The sequence below is a fragment of the Chinchilla lanigera genome, unplaced genomic scaffold (assembly GCF_000276665.1).
Source record: "Chinchilla lanigera isolate Chin_1 unplaced genomic scaffold, ChiLan1.0 scaffold00055, whole genome shotgun sequence".
Classification (NCBI taxonomy): Eukaryota; Metazoa; Chordata; class Mammalia; order Rodentia; family Chinchillidae; genus Chinchilla; species Chinchilla lanigera.
In genome coordinates this window covers 7,394,247-7,407,116 of record NW_004955456.1, presented here as the reverse complement: position 1 = coordinate 7,407,116, position 12,870 = coordinate 7,394,247, and the positions used below count along the sequence as shown (strand labels likewise).

The following is a 12,870-nucleotide window of genomic DNA, read 5'->3' as shown; positions in this document are numbered from 1 at the left end:
CCGGGCGCCCTAGCGGGGAATTTGGCAGGCGCCCACTGGCTGACCCCCTGCGCGCGATCGTGGCCCCAGCGTCTTCGGCTCAGGGTCGGGCCGTTGCCCCTCCCAGGCCTTTGTTGGGCGCTGGTGAAAAGGCCGCCAGGCCCGACCTGGGGTCTCACCTCCGCCAGGCCCACGGGAGGCTGGGGGCCTCTGGACGGGGACAGCTCTGACCTGCCTCCCACCCCGGCGGTGGTTCTCACGGGGACGCCTTTTTCCAGATCGGGTCTGTGGAAGCTCAGACGCAGGGCTGTCCTGCTCTCCTGGGCTACTCCAACCCCCCTCCCGCCCCCCCCGCAGGTGCCACGGCCTCACCATCCGGGCTCACCCTCCGCCTGCCCGGGGCTTTCCGTTGTCCTGTCCCATCACCCAGAGCCGCCGCTGCCCCCCTTCTCCCCAGGGTGTCCTCTTTCGTGTAGTCAGACATCTCTGGTGATGTCTTCAAGGTATTTGTGTTATTGCAGAAGATTTCACGGGGACACGGAACATGTGACTGGATCTAAGACTGTGGTGCACACCGGGAGGGTGGCCAGGCCACCCAGTCCTGGCGGGCGAGGACCGAGGCCTCCCCTGGCGCTCCCTGGAGAGCTGTAGCGGGAGGAGTGAGGGGATCCTGACTTCACCCAGCAGTGCAGACCTCAGAGCCCTTGTCACACCCAGGGCTGGTACAGGCGGAGCAGCAGGCGGAGACTTCTGAAGGGCAGGCCCAGCACATCTGGGGAGCATCCTGATTACCAGGATTGCGCTTCAAGGGCTGATGACATAGAGGCGGCCATGTGTTCTCAGTCGCAGGGTGGCCAAAGATACTCATTTTACATGTGGTCACCTGAAGCCAGGTTTGGGTTCCTTCAGCCATTCATTAGGTCGTCCTACTCCTGGTCACTGGGTCTTTGTGAACTTCTTGGTGAGCTCTGCCATCCTAACTTTTAGTCCCTCCCTTAGGTGGCTCAGTGTGGGTGTCCAATAGATAGAGGAACAGGACCTCTGACCTCCCTGTGCTATGTGATCACCCCTTTTTGGCACTGAAGACCCCTGGTGTTTGCCACCTCCAGAACTCTGTGTGTGTGTGTGTGTGTGTGTGTGTGTGTGTTTTGGACAAACTGATCTCTTGGTCTCCCTGTGTCGTCCAAGCTGGCCAGAACTTCTGGGCTGAAGAGGTCCTGCCCCAGCCTACCAAGTGGCTGGGCCTGTAGGCACCTGCCACTGCACCTGGCTGTAGGGCTGTCATTTCTCTGAGACTCTGGGATTCCTGGTCTCTTGGGGTAGGGTCTGACCCTGGGTCCTTGGAGGCAGTGAGTCCTGTTTGTGGCCTGTGGGAAGGGCTGGCCTGCCACAGGGGCAGTGATCCTGGACGCTGCCACACTTGCTGGGTCCTGCAGGTGCCGCCAAGACAGGCAGAGATGGATGGAGCCAGGGAAGTTGTGGCATAGCTGCTCTGGGACACCGGAGGCGTCTAGAGAGCGACTTCCCTGAGCTCTTTCTGGAAGATGGGACGTAACCCCCAGCGAGCCTGTGGCCTTTTACACTGACCCAGGGCCAGAGCAGCTGAAGCTAGCACCTGGGGACAGCTGGGCTGGGAGCCCCGAGGCAGGCCAGGGCCCACCTCCTTCTCAGCACTGCATGCCCTGAATTCACTGTGTGTTGGGAGCAGAGGGTCACAGGAGACCAGCCTAGAGACTAGGGGTCTTCTGGAGAGCGGCTGGAGGCATGGGCTAAGGGGCCCAGCAGGAAACCCTCCCCGCCCTGATGAGCGGCTCAGGGGGAAGTAGAAATGTCTGTGGTCTCTGTCCACAGCAGAGGAACACCATGGGTGGAATTCCCCAGCCCCACGTGACACGGGAGGCTCCAGGGGCCTCCCTGCCCGACACCTGCCCGGCGTCTCTGTGTCCCCTGGCTGGGAGGCGCTCACACTGGTCAGCAGCACAGTAAACGAAGAAATTGAAGGCTTGGACGCGGACCCTCCTAGCAACTGGAGTGGTGCTGTGTAGTCTGAGAGCTGATGGGAATGCACGGGAGTTGGGGAGCTGCTGCCCTCAGTGACCTGAAATGAGGCGCGGGCACCTCTGCTGGGGAGTGACACCCTCCCCCGCCCCCGCCCCCGCACCCACCGCCCGTTTCCTCCCTGTTTTGTCTTAGCACTCGGCTGTCCTGACTCGACTGGCTCTCGGGTGGGGAAGCTGTCCGGGTAGCTCTTCAGAGGGAGAGAGGTAGGGCTTGTGCTGGTGGTGGCTTTGTCATTAAAGTTCTTATTTTGAGATAATGGGAGAGTCATAGGCAGTTCCAAGAAATAACATAATGGGGTCCCTTGTATCCTGCGCCCAGTGGTAACATTTTGCAAAGCTGGGACCTCAGACACTACATGGATACAATCTGCGTCTGTGCCGTTCCTGTTGCTGGCTGGGACTCCCACCTACCACCTTCCTGGCGAAATGACAGAAACGGGAGATCAGTGCCTCCCCCTTGGTGTTCAACCTCCAGCAACTGCCAGTCTGTTCGCATTTCCCTGATTTTGTCATGTCAGAAATGCCAAATGACAGGACCGTGCGGTATGTCGCCTTTTGGGGTTGGCTTTTTCCACTCAGTGAGGTTCCCTGGAGAGTGAGCCCAGGCTGTGGTGTGTTATCACTGGTTTATTCCTTTCTCTGGCTTCCCCTATAGATGAACCACAGTTGGTTTAACCCTTTGTCCATTGAAAGACATCTGGGCTGTTTCCATTCTTTGGCTATTATAAATAAAGCTGCTAGAAGCATTCGTGTACAGGTTTTTATGAGAGCCTGACTTCTCGTTTGTCTGAGGTAAATGCCCAGGAGTGCAGTTGCTGGTGTGCTTAGTTTGATAAGAACTGGCCAGCCAGGTGTGGAGGCGCACACCTGAAATCAGTGCTGTTGAGGCTGAGGCAGGAGGATTGCTGTGAGTTCAAGGCCAGCTTGGGCTATGTAGTGAGGTCAAGGTCAGCCTGAACTACATAGGGACTCAAAAAACAAAACAGTAAGTCTGGAAAGTTGACAAAGTCCAGTTCATCCATCTCATTTTCTTACGGATCCTGCTTTTTGGTGTGAGGCCTAAGAACGCTGCCTGGCCTAGACCCCAATACTTTCCCATGCATTTTCTTCAACGACATTTTATAGTTCTGTATTTCACATTTAAACCTAGAAAAACCAAATCTATTTTGAGTTCATTTCAGCATAAATTGTAAAGTTTGGGATTTTGTTTTAGAGCTCCAGCCCCAGTGGCCTCCCCGCTGTGGTTTTAGGTGTGCTTTACTTACTGTCCCTGTCCCTGAAGTTTGTTGGGAGCTGTCCTCCCTGCTCTGAATCGTCTGTACCTTTGGACCTGTCGTGTGGCTGCTTCGGGTCTAGAGTCTCCCGCTGATCATAACCCCTCCCCCTGTGTCCTTGTGTGTGTGTGTGTGTGTGTCTGTACCTTTGGACCTGTCGTGTGGCTGCTTCGGGTCTAGAGTCTCCCGCTGATCATAACCCCGCCCCCTGTGTCCTGTCTCATGGACCTGATGGCGGTATCTGCGTTCTAACTGTTGAAACCTACAGGTTGCCCAGGCCACATTGAGCAGGTCTGGGGAGGAGTTTGCCAGTTTATAGGACCCCTCTGCACAGGGTCACCGTCCTCTGGCCAGGCCGCGGGACAGGGATGCCACCCTCGCTGTCCTGGCTGGGCTCTCTTGGCTCCCAGCCCTTCGTGGCTTCTGCTCCAGGGCAGCACTTGGCGTGGGGAGAGGCATCCCCGAGAACAGGGCACCTCCCCTCCCTGATGACCCCTTCCCTACCAGGCCCTGGGGCTGGGCTAGGAAGGGCTCAGGCTGCCAGTTGGGGCCAACACAGTCCTGGTCCCTCTTCCTTGTGCCCGTCTGCCTTGCTGGTCCTGCTCAACAGAGCTGGGCTTGGGCGAGGCCCCTGGTCAGCACACAGGAATGGCCACTGCTCTTGGGTGAGAGAGAGGCCCTGTGGGTGCTGCAGTGGCCGGGTGGAGGCCACCAAGGTCAGCACGGAGCAGAGCAGGGGGACAGTGAGGCCCAGAGTGACCCCTGCAGAGCCATCCCCACTGGGCTGTGTGCCCCCAGGCCAGGCAGAGTGGAGGTGGCCCAGGGTGTGTTAGGGCAAAGGGTGGTACCCTGGGGGGGAGGCTGCCTTGACAGTGGGCGGCTGCTGGCACTTGGACGCAGCCTGGAGGCCTCCCCCGGCTCGCTGAATGGGAGAACAGGCCCAGGAGGCTCTGCAGTCCCCCAGGCCTAACATCCCCACATCAGGGTCCCACATGTGTCCAGTTGGCTGTCCCTGTCCTGTTGGGAACTCTGTGTCAGCAGAGAGGCCTGTAGGAGCAGCACTGCTTGCCCGGCCTGTGTCCCCCGCCCCCGGTCTCCACTGCCCCCTCCTGAGGGCTTCTCCAGACCCTGTCACTAGGCAGGGCGCCCGTCCTGGGTGTGGGCAGGGTGGATAGCATCGGGAGTCCACAGCCTGTCCCGGGGTGACCTGGGCTTGGGGCAGCAGGGCCGGGTCACAGGCGTGTTCCTGGTGTCTGGATGGGCTTCGCAGGTGCCAGCCTGTGCTGCCAGGCCCCAGCCATCTTTCGTGCAGGAAAGGGCCTCCCTGGTGGCCCTGGGGTCCCGCTGCTCTCTACCTGAGCACACGTCCTGTCCCTCTTGCCAGCAGCCAGAGCAGCAGAGTCCCAGATACGCACCGGCAGACCCGGCCTGCAGGCTGCTCTGTCGCCAATGAACTCCATGAACCCCATGAAACCTGCCCTGCCCCCCGCGCCACACGGGTGAGTGTGGCCCCCGGGCTGCCCCCCCAGGTCCCCGGCTGGCTCTCAGCCACTGTGGCCTCACCAGCCAATCTCCCTGCAGTGATGGTTCATTCGCATACGAGTCTGTGCCTTGGCAACAGAGCGCCACTCAGCCTGCTGGGTCCCTCTCCGTGGTCACCACCGTGTGGGGAGTCGGCAACGCGACGCAGAGCCAGGTGAGCCCCGTGCACCCCCAGGACAGGCGGTCAGATCCTCCTCAGGCCCTGGGAGCCAGGAGGCGGTGGCTGGGGTGTGCGAGATGCTCCCCGGCCTCCAGCGCTTGGATGCTGGGGCTTCCACCTGCCTTGGGTGTCGCACCCCGGCCTACAGGAAGGCACCGCCTGCTCCGGCCAGTTCTGGGTTTCACCTGCTGCACAGGTGCGGCTGGTTCCCTCTGGTGATTGCCACTTCCTTGTAGGTTCTGGGGAACCCCATGGGCCCTGCCGGAAGCCCCCCTGGCGGCTCCATGATGCCCGGCGTGGCAGGTGGCAGCTCTGCCTTGACCTCCCCACAGTGCCTGGGACAGCAGGCCTTTGCCGAAGGTGGTGCTAGCAAGGGCTACGTGCAGCAAGGCGTGTACGGCCGTGGGGGCTACCCTGGGGGCCCCGCCTTCACCACTGGGTAAGCAGGGGCCTCACCTGGCAGGGGCAGAAGATGCCAGCCCGGTGGGCACGTTGTGGCCTCTGCTTCCCCTCTGGCTCCCGCAGCCACCATGAGGGTCGAGAAAGCACAGGCTCCCTGACACAGACAGCATGGCCGTCCTGTGTCCCCTGTAGGTATGCGGGTGGCCCGGGGGGCCTGGGACTCCCGTCACACGCCGCACGACCCTCGGCCGACTTCACACAAGCAGCAGCCGCAGCCGCCATGGCTGCCGCTGCAGCCACCGCGACCGCCACTGCCACCGCCACCGTGGCTGCCCTGCAGGAAAAGCAGAGCCAGGAGCTGAGCCAGTATGGAGCGGTGAGGTGTCCCAGCAGATGCCGCGCCGCGTCCCGCTGTGGGGCCGGGGGAGGCTCCGGGAGGCCGTGGCACCCAGCAGTCGCAGGAGCAGCACCAAATGTGCCCAAGGGAATGAGGGTCAAGGTGGGGCCGGGCTGGTCATGGGGGGGCTGTGCCCTGGGCCATCCCTTTTTCTTCTCTTCCCAGATGGGGACCGGACAGTCGTTTAACAGCCAGTTTCTGCAACATGGAGGGCCCAGGGGGCCCAGCGTCCCCCCTGGCATGAACCCTACTGGCATGGGGGGCATGATAGGCCCCTCTACTCTCTCCCCCATGACCATGAACCCCACCCGGGCAGCCAGCCTGACGCCCCTGTATACAGGGCAGCGCCTACCCCAGCACGGCTATCCCGGGCCTGCCCAGGCCCAGCCGCTGCCCCGACAGGGGGTCAAGAGGGCCTACTCTGAGGTGAGTGTCGGGCTCCCAGCCCCTCCCAGCACCCGCGGAGCTGTGGTGAGAGCAGCTTCTGCGACGAGAACTACCTGTGCCCGTCGGACCTGGGGCCCTGCCCACCGGCGCCGCGCCCTCATACCTTCTCTTCCCCGGCGGTGCGCCTCCCCTGCAGGTGTATCCAGGGCAGCAGTACCTGCAAGGCGGCCAGTACACAGCCAGCACTGCCCAGTACGCGCCTGGCCCCGGGCAGCCCCCCACCCCCTCCCCCTCCTACCCCGGGCACAGGCTGCCTCTGCAGCAGGGCATAGGCCAGTCCCTGCCTGTGCCCGGCCCCACGGGACTGCATTACAAGGTAGGGCCGGCTCCCCAGGCCTGGGCCAGGCCCAGTGCCCTGGGACATCGCGGGGACCTTGAGGCAGCCCCACCCTCCAGGGGTGACTGGCAGGGGAAGGGTGGGCAGAGTTCGCAGGGGCCCAGGGGCGCAGAGTGAGGTCCAGTTAGAGAAGGGGCCCCTTATGCGAGTGTGTCCCAGTCCCTCGAGTGCTGCAGAGAAGCCCCTCGGGGACAGGCGGTCTGTGCCGCTGGTGCTGGGGACAGTGGAGGCAGCGGGAGGAGGGGGAGGTGTGAACGGCCCGCCTGCAGCCCTCGTATGCGTCCAGACCTCCCTTCGCTGTGGTGAACAGTGCCTCCCTAGGTTATGTGGGTGTCCAGGAGCGCGGAGGACACAAGCTCGGCCCCTGGTGTGCTGGTTGGCCAGGCTTAGGCTCGGGACCTGGCCAGGGCCAGGCTGGACCCCAGGGTGCTCACTTCTCTCCCACAGCCCCCAGAACAGTTCAACGGCCAGGGAGCCAGCTTCAACGGGGGCAGTATGAGCTACAGCCAGTCGGGCCTGAGCGGGGTACGGGCGTGGCGGGCGGGCAGCCAGGAGGCTTCCAGGTGGGCACCCCACCCCGGCCACCGTGCCATCCTGCTAACTGTGCTCAACCCTACAGCCTGCCCGGTCCATCCCCGGCTACCCCGGCTCCCCACTGCCGGGGAATCCCACGCCACCCATGACGCCCAGCAGCAGCGTCCCCTACATGTCCCCAAGCCAGGAGGTCAAGTCTCCCTTCCTGCCTGACCTCAAGCCGGGCCTCAGCACCTTACACCCCTCTCCCTCTGGTGAGTGTCCTCTCCAGCAGCACTGCGACCAGGTAGGGCGGGCTGGGGCCGAGGGCAGCCACGGGTCTTTCCTGAAGATGCCTCCATGCCAGCCCTTCCTGTCTAGAGAAATACCCACCATACACAGAGCTTCGTGTGTCATTTCAGGGGACTTATGACCCCCTTAAATCTCCCTGGCTGAGAACCCCTGCTTCCAGGGTGAGCATGACAGCAGGGTGGGGTGCTGACACACTCTGACCCCCGGCCCCCTCACACGCCTTATACACCAGTCTGGGCTAGAAGCCTGCTCGGCACTGTTGAAGGGAGGATGGCGGGGGAACTGAGGCAGGGCCCGCCAGGGCTGGCGGTGGCTTCCGGCGCCGTGCCCCTCTCATGCCCCTCACCTCCCCCCAGGAGGCGGCCCCTGCGACGAGCTGCGGCTGACCTTCCCGGTGCGGGACGGGGTGGTCCTGGAGCCCTTCCGCCTGCAGCACAACCTGGCCGTGAGCAACCACGTCTTCCAGCTGCGCGACTCAGTGTACAAGACCCTGATGCTGCGGTGAGCCGGGCTGGGACCCCTGCACAGCCCCACGACCCCGGCCTTGTCCCCGCCCACCCTCAGCCTCAAACCCTACCGGACCTCCAGGCCCGACCTAGAGCTGCAGTTCAAGTGCTACCACCACGAAGACCGGCAGATGAACACCAACTGGCCGGCCTCGGTGCAGGTCAGCGTCAACGCCACGCCGCTCTCCATCGAGCGCGGGGACAACAAGACCTCGCACAAGCCGCTCTACCTGAAGCATGTGTGCCAGCCGGGCCGGAACACCATCCAGATCACGGTCACCGCCTGCTGCTGTGTGCGTTGCGTTGGTTGCTGCGTGGCGTCCTGGGGAGGGTGCGGGCAGCCAGCGCACTCACCCCCTGCTGCGGCTGGGTGTGCGTGGGGCCTGGGAGGTGAGGGGCGGGGCCCTGAGTGTGAGCGGGGCCAGAGATTGGGGCCACGTACTGCCCCTGGGCCATGGGCAGTGTCCCCCAGCAAGAGCTGCTAGGGCTTTGTCCTTGAACCAAGACATTGCTGCCTATTAGCACCTTCTCCAAGCCCTCGGAACATTCCAGTGAGGTGAAATTTCCTAGGTTTGGTGTACACATTAGTTACGTAACAGGGACTGAGCCTCCGTGAACACTCTGGCCCTTTGTCCAGGTTGCTCCAGGCCTGATCCCACACAGGGCTGGAGCTGTTTGCAAGCCAGGGGGGCCCTGTGGGTGAGGCAGTCAGAGGCCATCTTCTGTGGGACCCTTGAGGTTTTAACTCGGACCTGGGGTCATCAAAGGAGTGCCGTGAGCAGGGGGACATACGGGCCACTTAAGGTGAGCGCCAGGCAGTGTTGGAGACACGCTGTACGAGGGCAGTTGGAGCAGGCATGGCGTGGGCAGGCGCTCGTGGTGGGCTCGCAGGAGAAATGTAGAAGGCTTCGTGCCTGTGCGTTAGCACAGAGGTGGGAGTGTGTGGAGCGTCCTGACCTGTCGGCCACGTCCCCTGGACCAAGCCGTGTCCTGTCGCCTTGCAGTCGCACCTCTTCGTGCTGCAGCTGGTGCACCGGCCGTCCGTTCGCTCCGTGTTGCAGGGCCTCCTCAAGAAGCGCCTGCTGCCGGCCGAGCACTGCATCACCAAGAGTGAGTGTCACCGCCTCTTTCTCCCCTGGCCCAGTAGCCATTCTGAGCACAGCGTGCCGGCTTCTCTCCAGCCAGTGGCTCTGTGCTGGGGACCCGGTCACCGCCTCCACATGTTGTATCCCTCACTCAAGTGCTTTCCCCGTCCCTGATAGTAAAGCGGAACTTCAGCAGTGGTACCATCCCTGGCACCCCTGGGCCCAACGGAGAGGATGGGGTAGAGCAGACGGCCATCAAGGTATCCCTGAAGTGCCCCATCACCTTCCGGAGGATCCAGCTCCCTGCCCGTGGCCACGACTGTCGCCACATACAGGTAGGTGGCCAAGGGCTTTGCTGGAATCCAGTGCCTCAGAATTATCTTTAAGCCAAACGTAGTGGTGCATGCTTGTAATCCTGGCACTGAAGCAGCTGAAGCATGGTGCATGCCTATAATCCCAGCACTTAGGAGGCTGAGGCAGGAGGATTGCTGCAAGTTTGAGGCCAGCCTGAACTGCTTAGTAAGAACGTATCTCAGAAAGACAAACAAACAAACAAAAAAAGAGGCTGGGGCAGGAGGATTTTGAGCCCAAGGTACACAACTTAGCAAGACCCTTTCTCAAAGAAAAAAAAACGTTTTTGAGCTGACTCTTCAGCTACCAGGGCTCTAGGACAGGCCTGCTGTGGAACCTGGTTGTTCCCCTGAGCTTTGGTTTCTTGTAGTTATCATTTATTGCTGTTTTTACTAGCTATTGTGTTCCATTCTTAAAAGATACACCATGCAGGGCCGTGAGAGTCTCCGCCTGGGCAGAAACAGTGTCAGGTGGAGGGACTCTGCCCCCTGTGGTTGCCCTGTCGCTAACTGCACAGTGGATTTTCCCTTTAACCCCCAATCCAGGGTGGTTTCCTGTCAGTGCTGCTGCCCAGTTCTTCCTAGGTCACAACCCCTTCCAGCCCTGGCGAGGGCTGCTCAGGGTGTGGCCAACCTTGTTCCATAGTGAAAAACGGCAGCCGCAGAGTCTTGGGCATGCGTGTAAATTCCCGAAAACAGTACAGGTGGCTGGACGCCTGCCTCAGCCCATGCTGAGAACCACATGTCCCCATCTTTCTCTGCAGTGCTTTGACCTGGAATCATACCTGCAGCTCAACTGTGAGCGGGGGACCTGGAGGTGTCCCGTGTGCAAGTGAGTCCTGCCCAGAGTGCCGGGCGGAGCCGTGCTCCTCCAGAGGCAGCTGCAGATGGAACTTGCGGTGTCGCCGGATACACAGGGCTGGTGAAGGGTGGCTTGGCTCAGCTTAGGGTAGAAACCTCATGCGGGGTGGTCTTACACAAGGTCAGCTCACACCCATAGTTACCTCACGTGTGTACGTGGTGTAGTCACTTCACACAAGGTCGTCTCACACAGGGTCACCTCAGTCACTGGACAGTTGCCTCAGGCAGGGTCACCTCACGAGACAGTTGTCTCACACAAGGTCACCAGGGACAGTTGCTAGACAGGGTCGCCTCACTCAGCGTCACCGTGCAGTCACCTCACGTGGTTGACTGGGCTGGGAAACGACAGGCCTGTTCCCAGCATGAGCCAGGCAAGGCCTCTGAGGCGAGCTCTCTTTGTCTCCACAGCAAGACAGCGCTGCTGGAGGGCCTGGAGGTGGACCAGTACATGTTAGGCATCCTGATTTATATCCAGAAGTAAGTGGCTTCCCCCTGCCACCCCAGCATCTGTGGCCACCAGGGGCCGCCTGTCCCTCACAGGCCTAGGGTCCTGGGGAAAGGGGCTGGTGGGGCTTCAGGCAGGGTGAGTGATCTGCTGCCCTGTGTCCGGCCAGCTCCGACTACGAGGAGATCACCATTGACCCCACGTGCAGCTGGAAGCCCGTGCCTGTGAAACCCGACGTGCACATCAAGGAGGAGCCGGACGGGCCGGTGCTGAAGCGCTGCCGCACCGTGAGCCCTGCGCACGTGCTCATGCCCAGCGTGATGGAGATGATCGCGGCCCTGGGCCCCGGCAGTGCCCCCTTCACCCCCCTGCAGCCGCCCTCCGGCCCTGCGCCCAGTGACTACCCAGGCCAGGGTGAGTGTCACGTCCTAGCGGGGAGCCTTGGTGACCTTGGGCACATGACTTGACCTCTCCAGACCAGAGTCCTCACTCGCGGCAGCCATGGCTGGCAGGCCACACAGCTAGTTTCGAAAGGAGCCCAGCAGGGACGCTGAGAGAGGGCCCGGGCCCGGCTGTGGTCCAGGAAGTGGCTACACCCTCCCCCTGGGTTTGGAGTGGGACGCTCTGGCCCGACACCTGCGTGGACTGGCCTGCAGGGCATCCTCTGGGGACCCAGCTGCGGGTCTCTGTTGCGGTCTCCCTCTTAGCGTTGTGCCAAGGCCTGGCGCCTCCGGTGCTGATGAGAACTTAGACTCGTTTGCTTTGTGGGAGCATTGCCTGTCCCGCCTCCACCACATCAGCCTCTCCTGTCAGGTTCCAGCTTCCTGGGGCCTGGGCCCTTCCCTGAGTCCTTTGCCCCAACGACACCCAGCACCCCAAGCCTTGTGGAGTTCACCCCGGGGCCACCCCCCATCTCCTATCAGTCGGACATTCCCAGCAGCCTCCTGACTCCAGAGAAAGCTGCACCCTGCCTCCCGGGACAGGTCAGTTCCGCTGCAGGACTGAGGGGGGAGGGGACACACAGGAGTTGTGCCGGGGAGCCCCAGACTGCTTTAACAAGTCCTCTCCTTCCTCAGATGACACCAGCAGGCCACCTGGACCCAGCCCACAATCCTGGGCCCCCGGGGCTGCACACATCCAACCTTGGGGCACCTCCAGGTCCCCAGCTGCACCATCCAAACCCTACCCCCACATCCCGGCCACCCCTGGGCCAAGCGAGCTCAGGGCCCGTCAGCGAGCTGGCCTTCAACCCGGCCACAGGCGTGATGGGGCCCCCCAGCATGGCCGGGCCAGGGGAGGCCCCGGAACCAGCTCTGGACGTGAGTACTGGGCCGGGAGCCGCCGGAGCTGGTGTGTGCCTTGTCCCCCAGGTCTGCCGTGCTTTGTGGAAGGGAAGACAGTGACCGGGGAGCCGGCCAGATAAAGTGGCTGAGGGTGGCTCTTACTACTGGGTCGGGTGCCAGGAGTCGTGTGTGGTGGCGCACGGCCTGGCGGCTGGACACCACACTGCAGTGCAGAGTGGCAGAGAAGACGGGCCCGAGGCTCACGGCTCAGTCCTGTCCCACCGCTGGCGCCGTGAGTGGGAGCTCGGTGTGCACTCCGGGTGCACGTCCTGCTCACTGAACCACTTGGGAAGGGCCAGAGGAGCCGCCCGGCGGAGGACCCAGGGACGGAGTCTGCCACCTGCATTCACCCTGGGAGTCGCTTGGGGACCTCTTCTGGGTCTGGGTACCCCCAGGGCTATCTCGGGGCACCCTGGCTCCTGGTGGGGTGCAGCAGCACATCGTGCGCTGTTCCTGAGCCACACGCAGCCTTGCAGCTGAGAACAGGCACTGGTGTCCCTGGGAGAGGGGCTGCTCGGCACCCCTGGGGCTGGGGTGCGTGGGCACAGGGCTGCTAGCCCGTTGGGGGCGGCAGGTCTGAGACGAAGCTGCTGACTCAGTCGCTCTGTCCTCAGCTGCTCCCGGAGCTCACCAACCCCGACGAGCTGCTGTCCTACCTGGGCCCCCCCGACCTCCCCACCAACAGCAATGACGACCTGCTGTCCCTCTTCGAGAACAACTGACCCCGGGTGAGCCCCAGCCTGCGGGGACACCCGGAGATCTCACCGCAGCCGGCCTCCCAGCCCTGGGGACCCTGGCGGCCCTCCCCAGGCCGCCCCCACACGTGCTGGCCGGAGCCCCCGCGCTGGGTCCTGGGC

The 12,870-nt window shown here is 62.5% G+C and overlaps 1 protein-coding gene across 2 annotated transcripts in view; it reads left to right on the top strand.

The window, feature by feature from the left end:
- Nucleotides 1-12,870, top strand: part of Zmiz2 (zinc finger, MIZ-type containing 2) — a gene marked incomplete in the record, with an annotated part of 14,036 nt that overhangs the window by 594 nt on the left and 572 nt on the right. The window contains 18 exon segments of one of the 2 annotated variants that reach the window (XM_013520538.1): nt 4,701-4,812; nt 4,895-5,009; nt 5,252-5,454; nt 5,610-5,793; nt 5,980-6,240; nt 6,398-6,577; nt 7,046-7,123; nt 7,218-7,386; nt 7,780-7,924; nt 8,012-8,222; nt 8,934-9,039; nt 9,192-9,349; nt 10,129-10,196; nt 10,634-10,702; nt 10,840-11,084; nt 11,484-11,653; nt 11,747-11,989; nt 12,628-12,870. In XM_013520538.1, coding sequence (XP_013375992.1) covers nt 4,763-4,812; nt 4,895-5,009; nt 5,252-5,454; nt 5,610-5,793; nt 5,980-6,240; nt 6,398-6,577; nt 7,046-7,123; nt 7,218-7,386; nt 7,780-7,924; nt 8,012-8,222; nt 8,934-9,039; nt 9,192-9,349; nt 10,129-10,196; nt 10,634-10,702; nt 10,840-11,084; nt 11,484-11,653; nt 11,747-11,989; nt 12,628-12,735 — 2,763 coding nt within the window. 2 annotated transcript variants of the gene reach the window in all.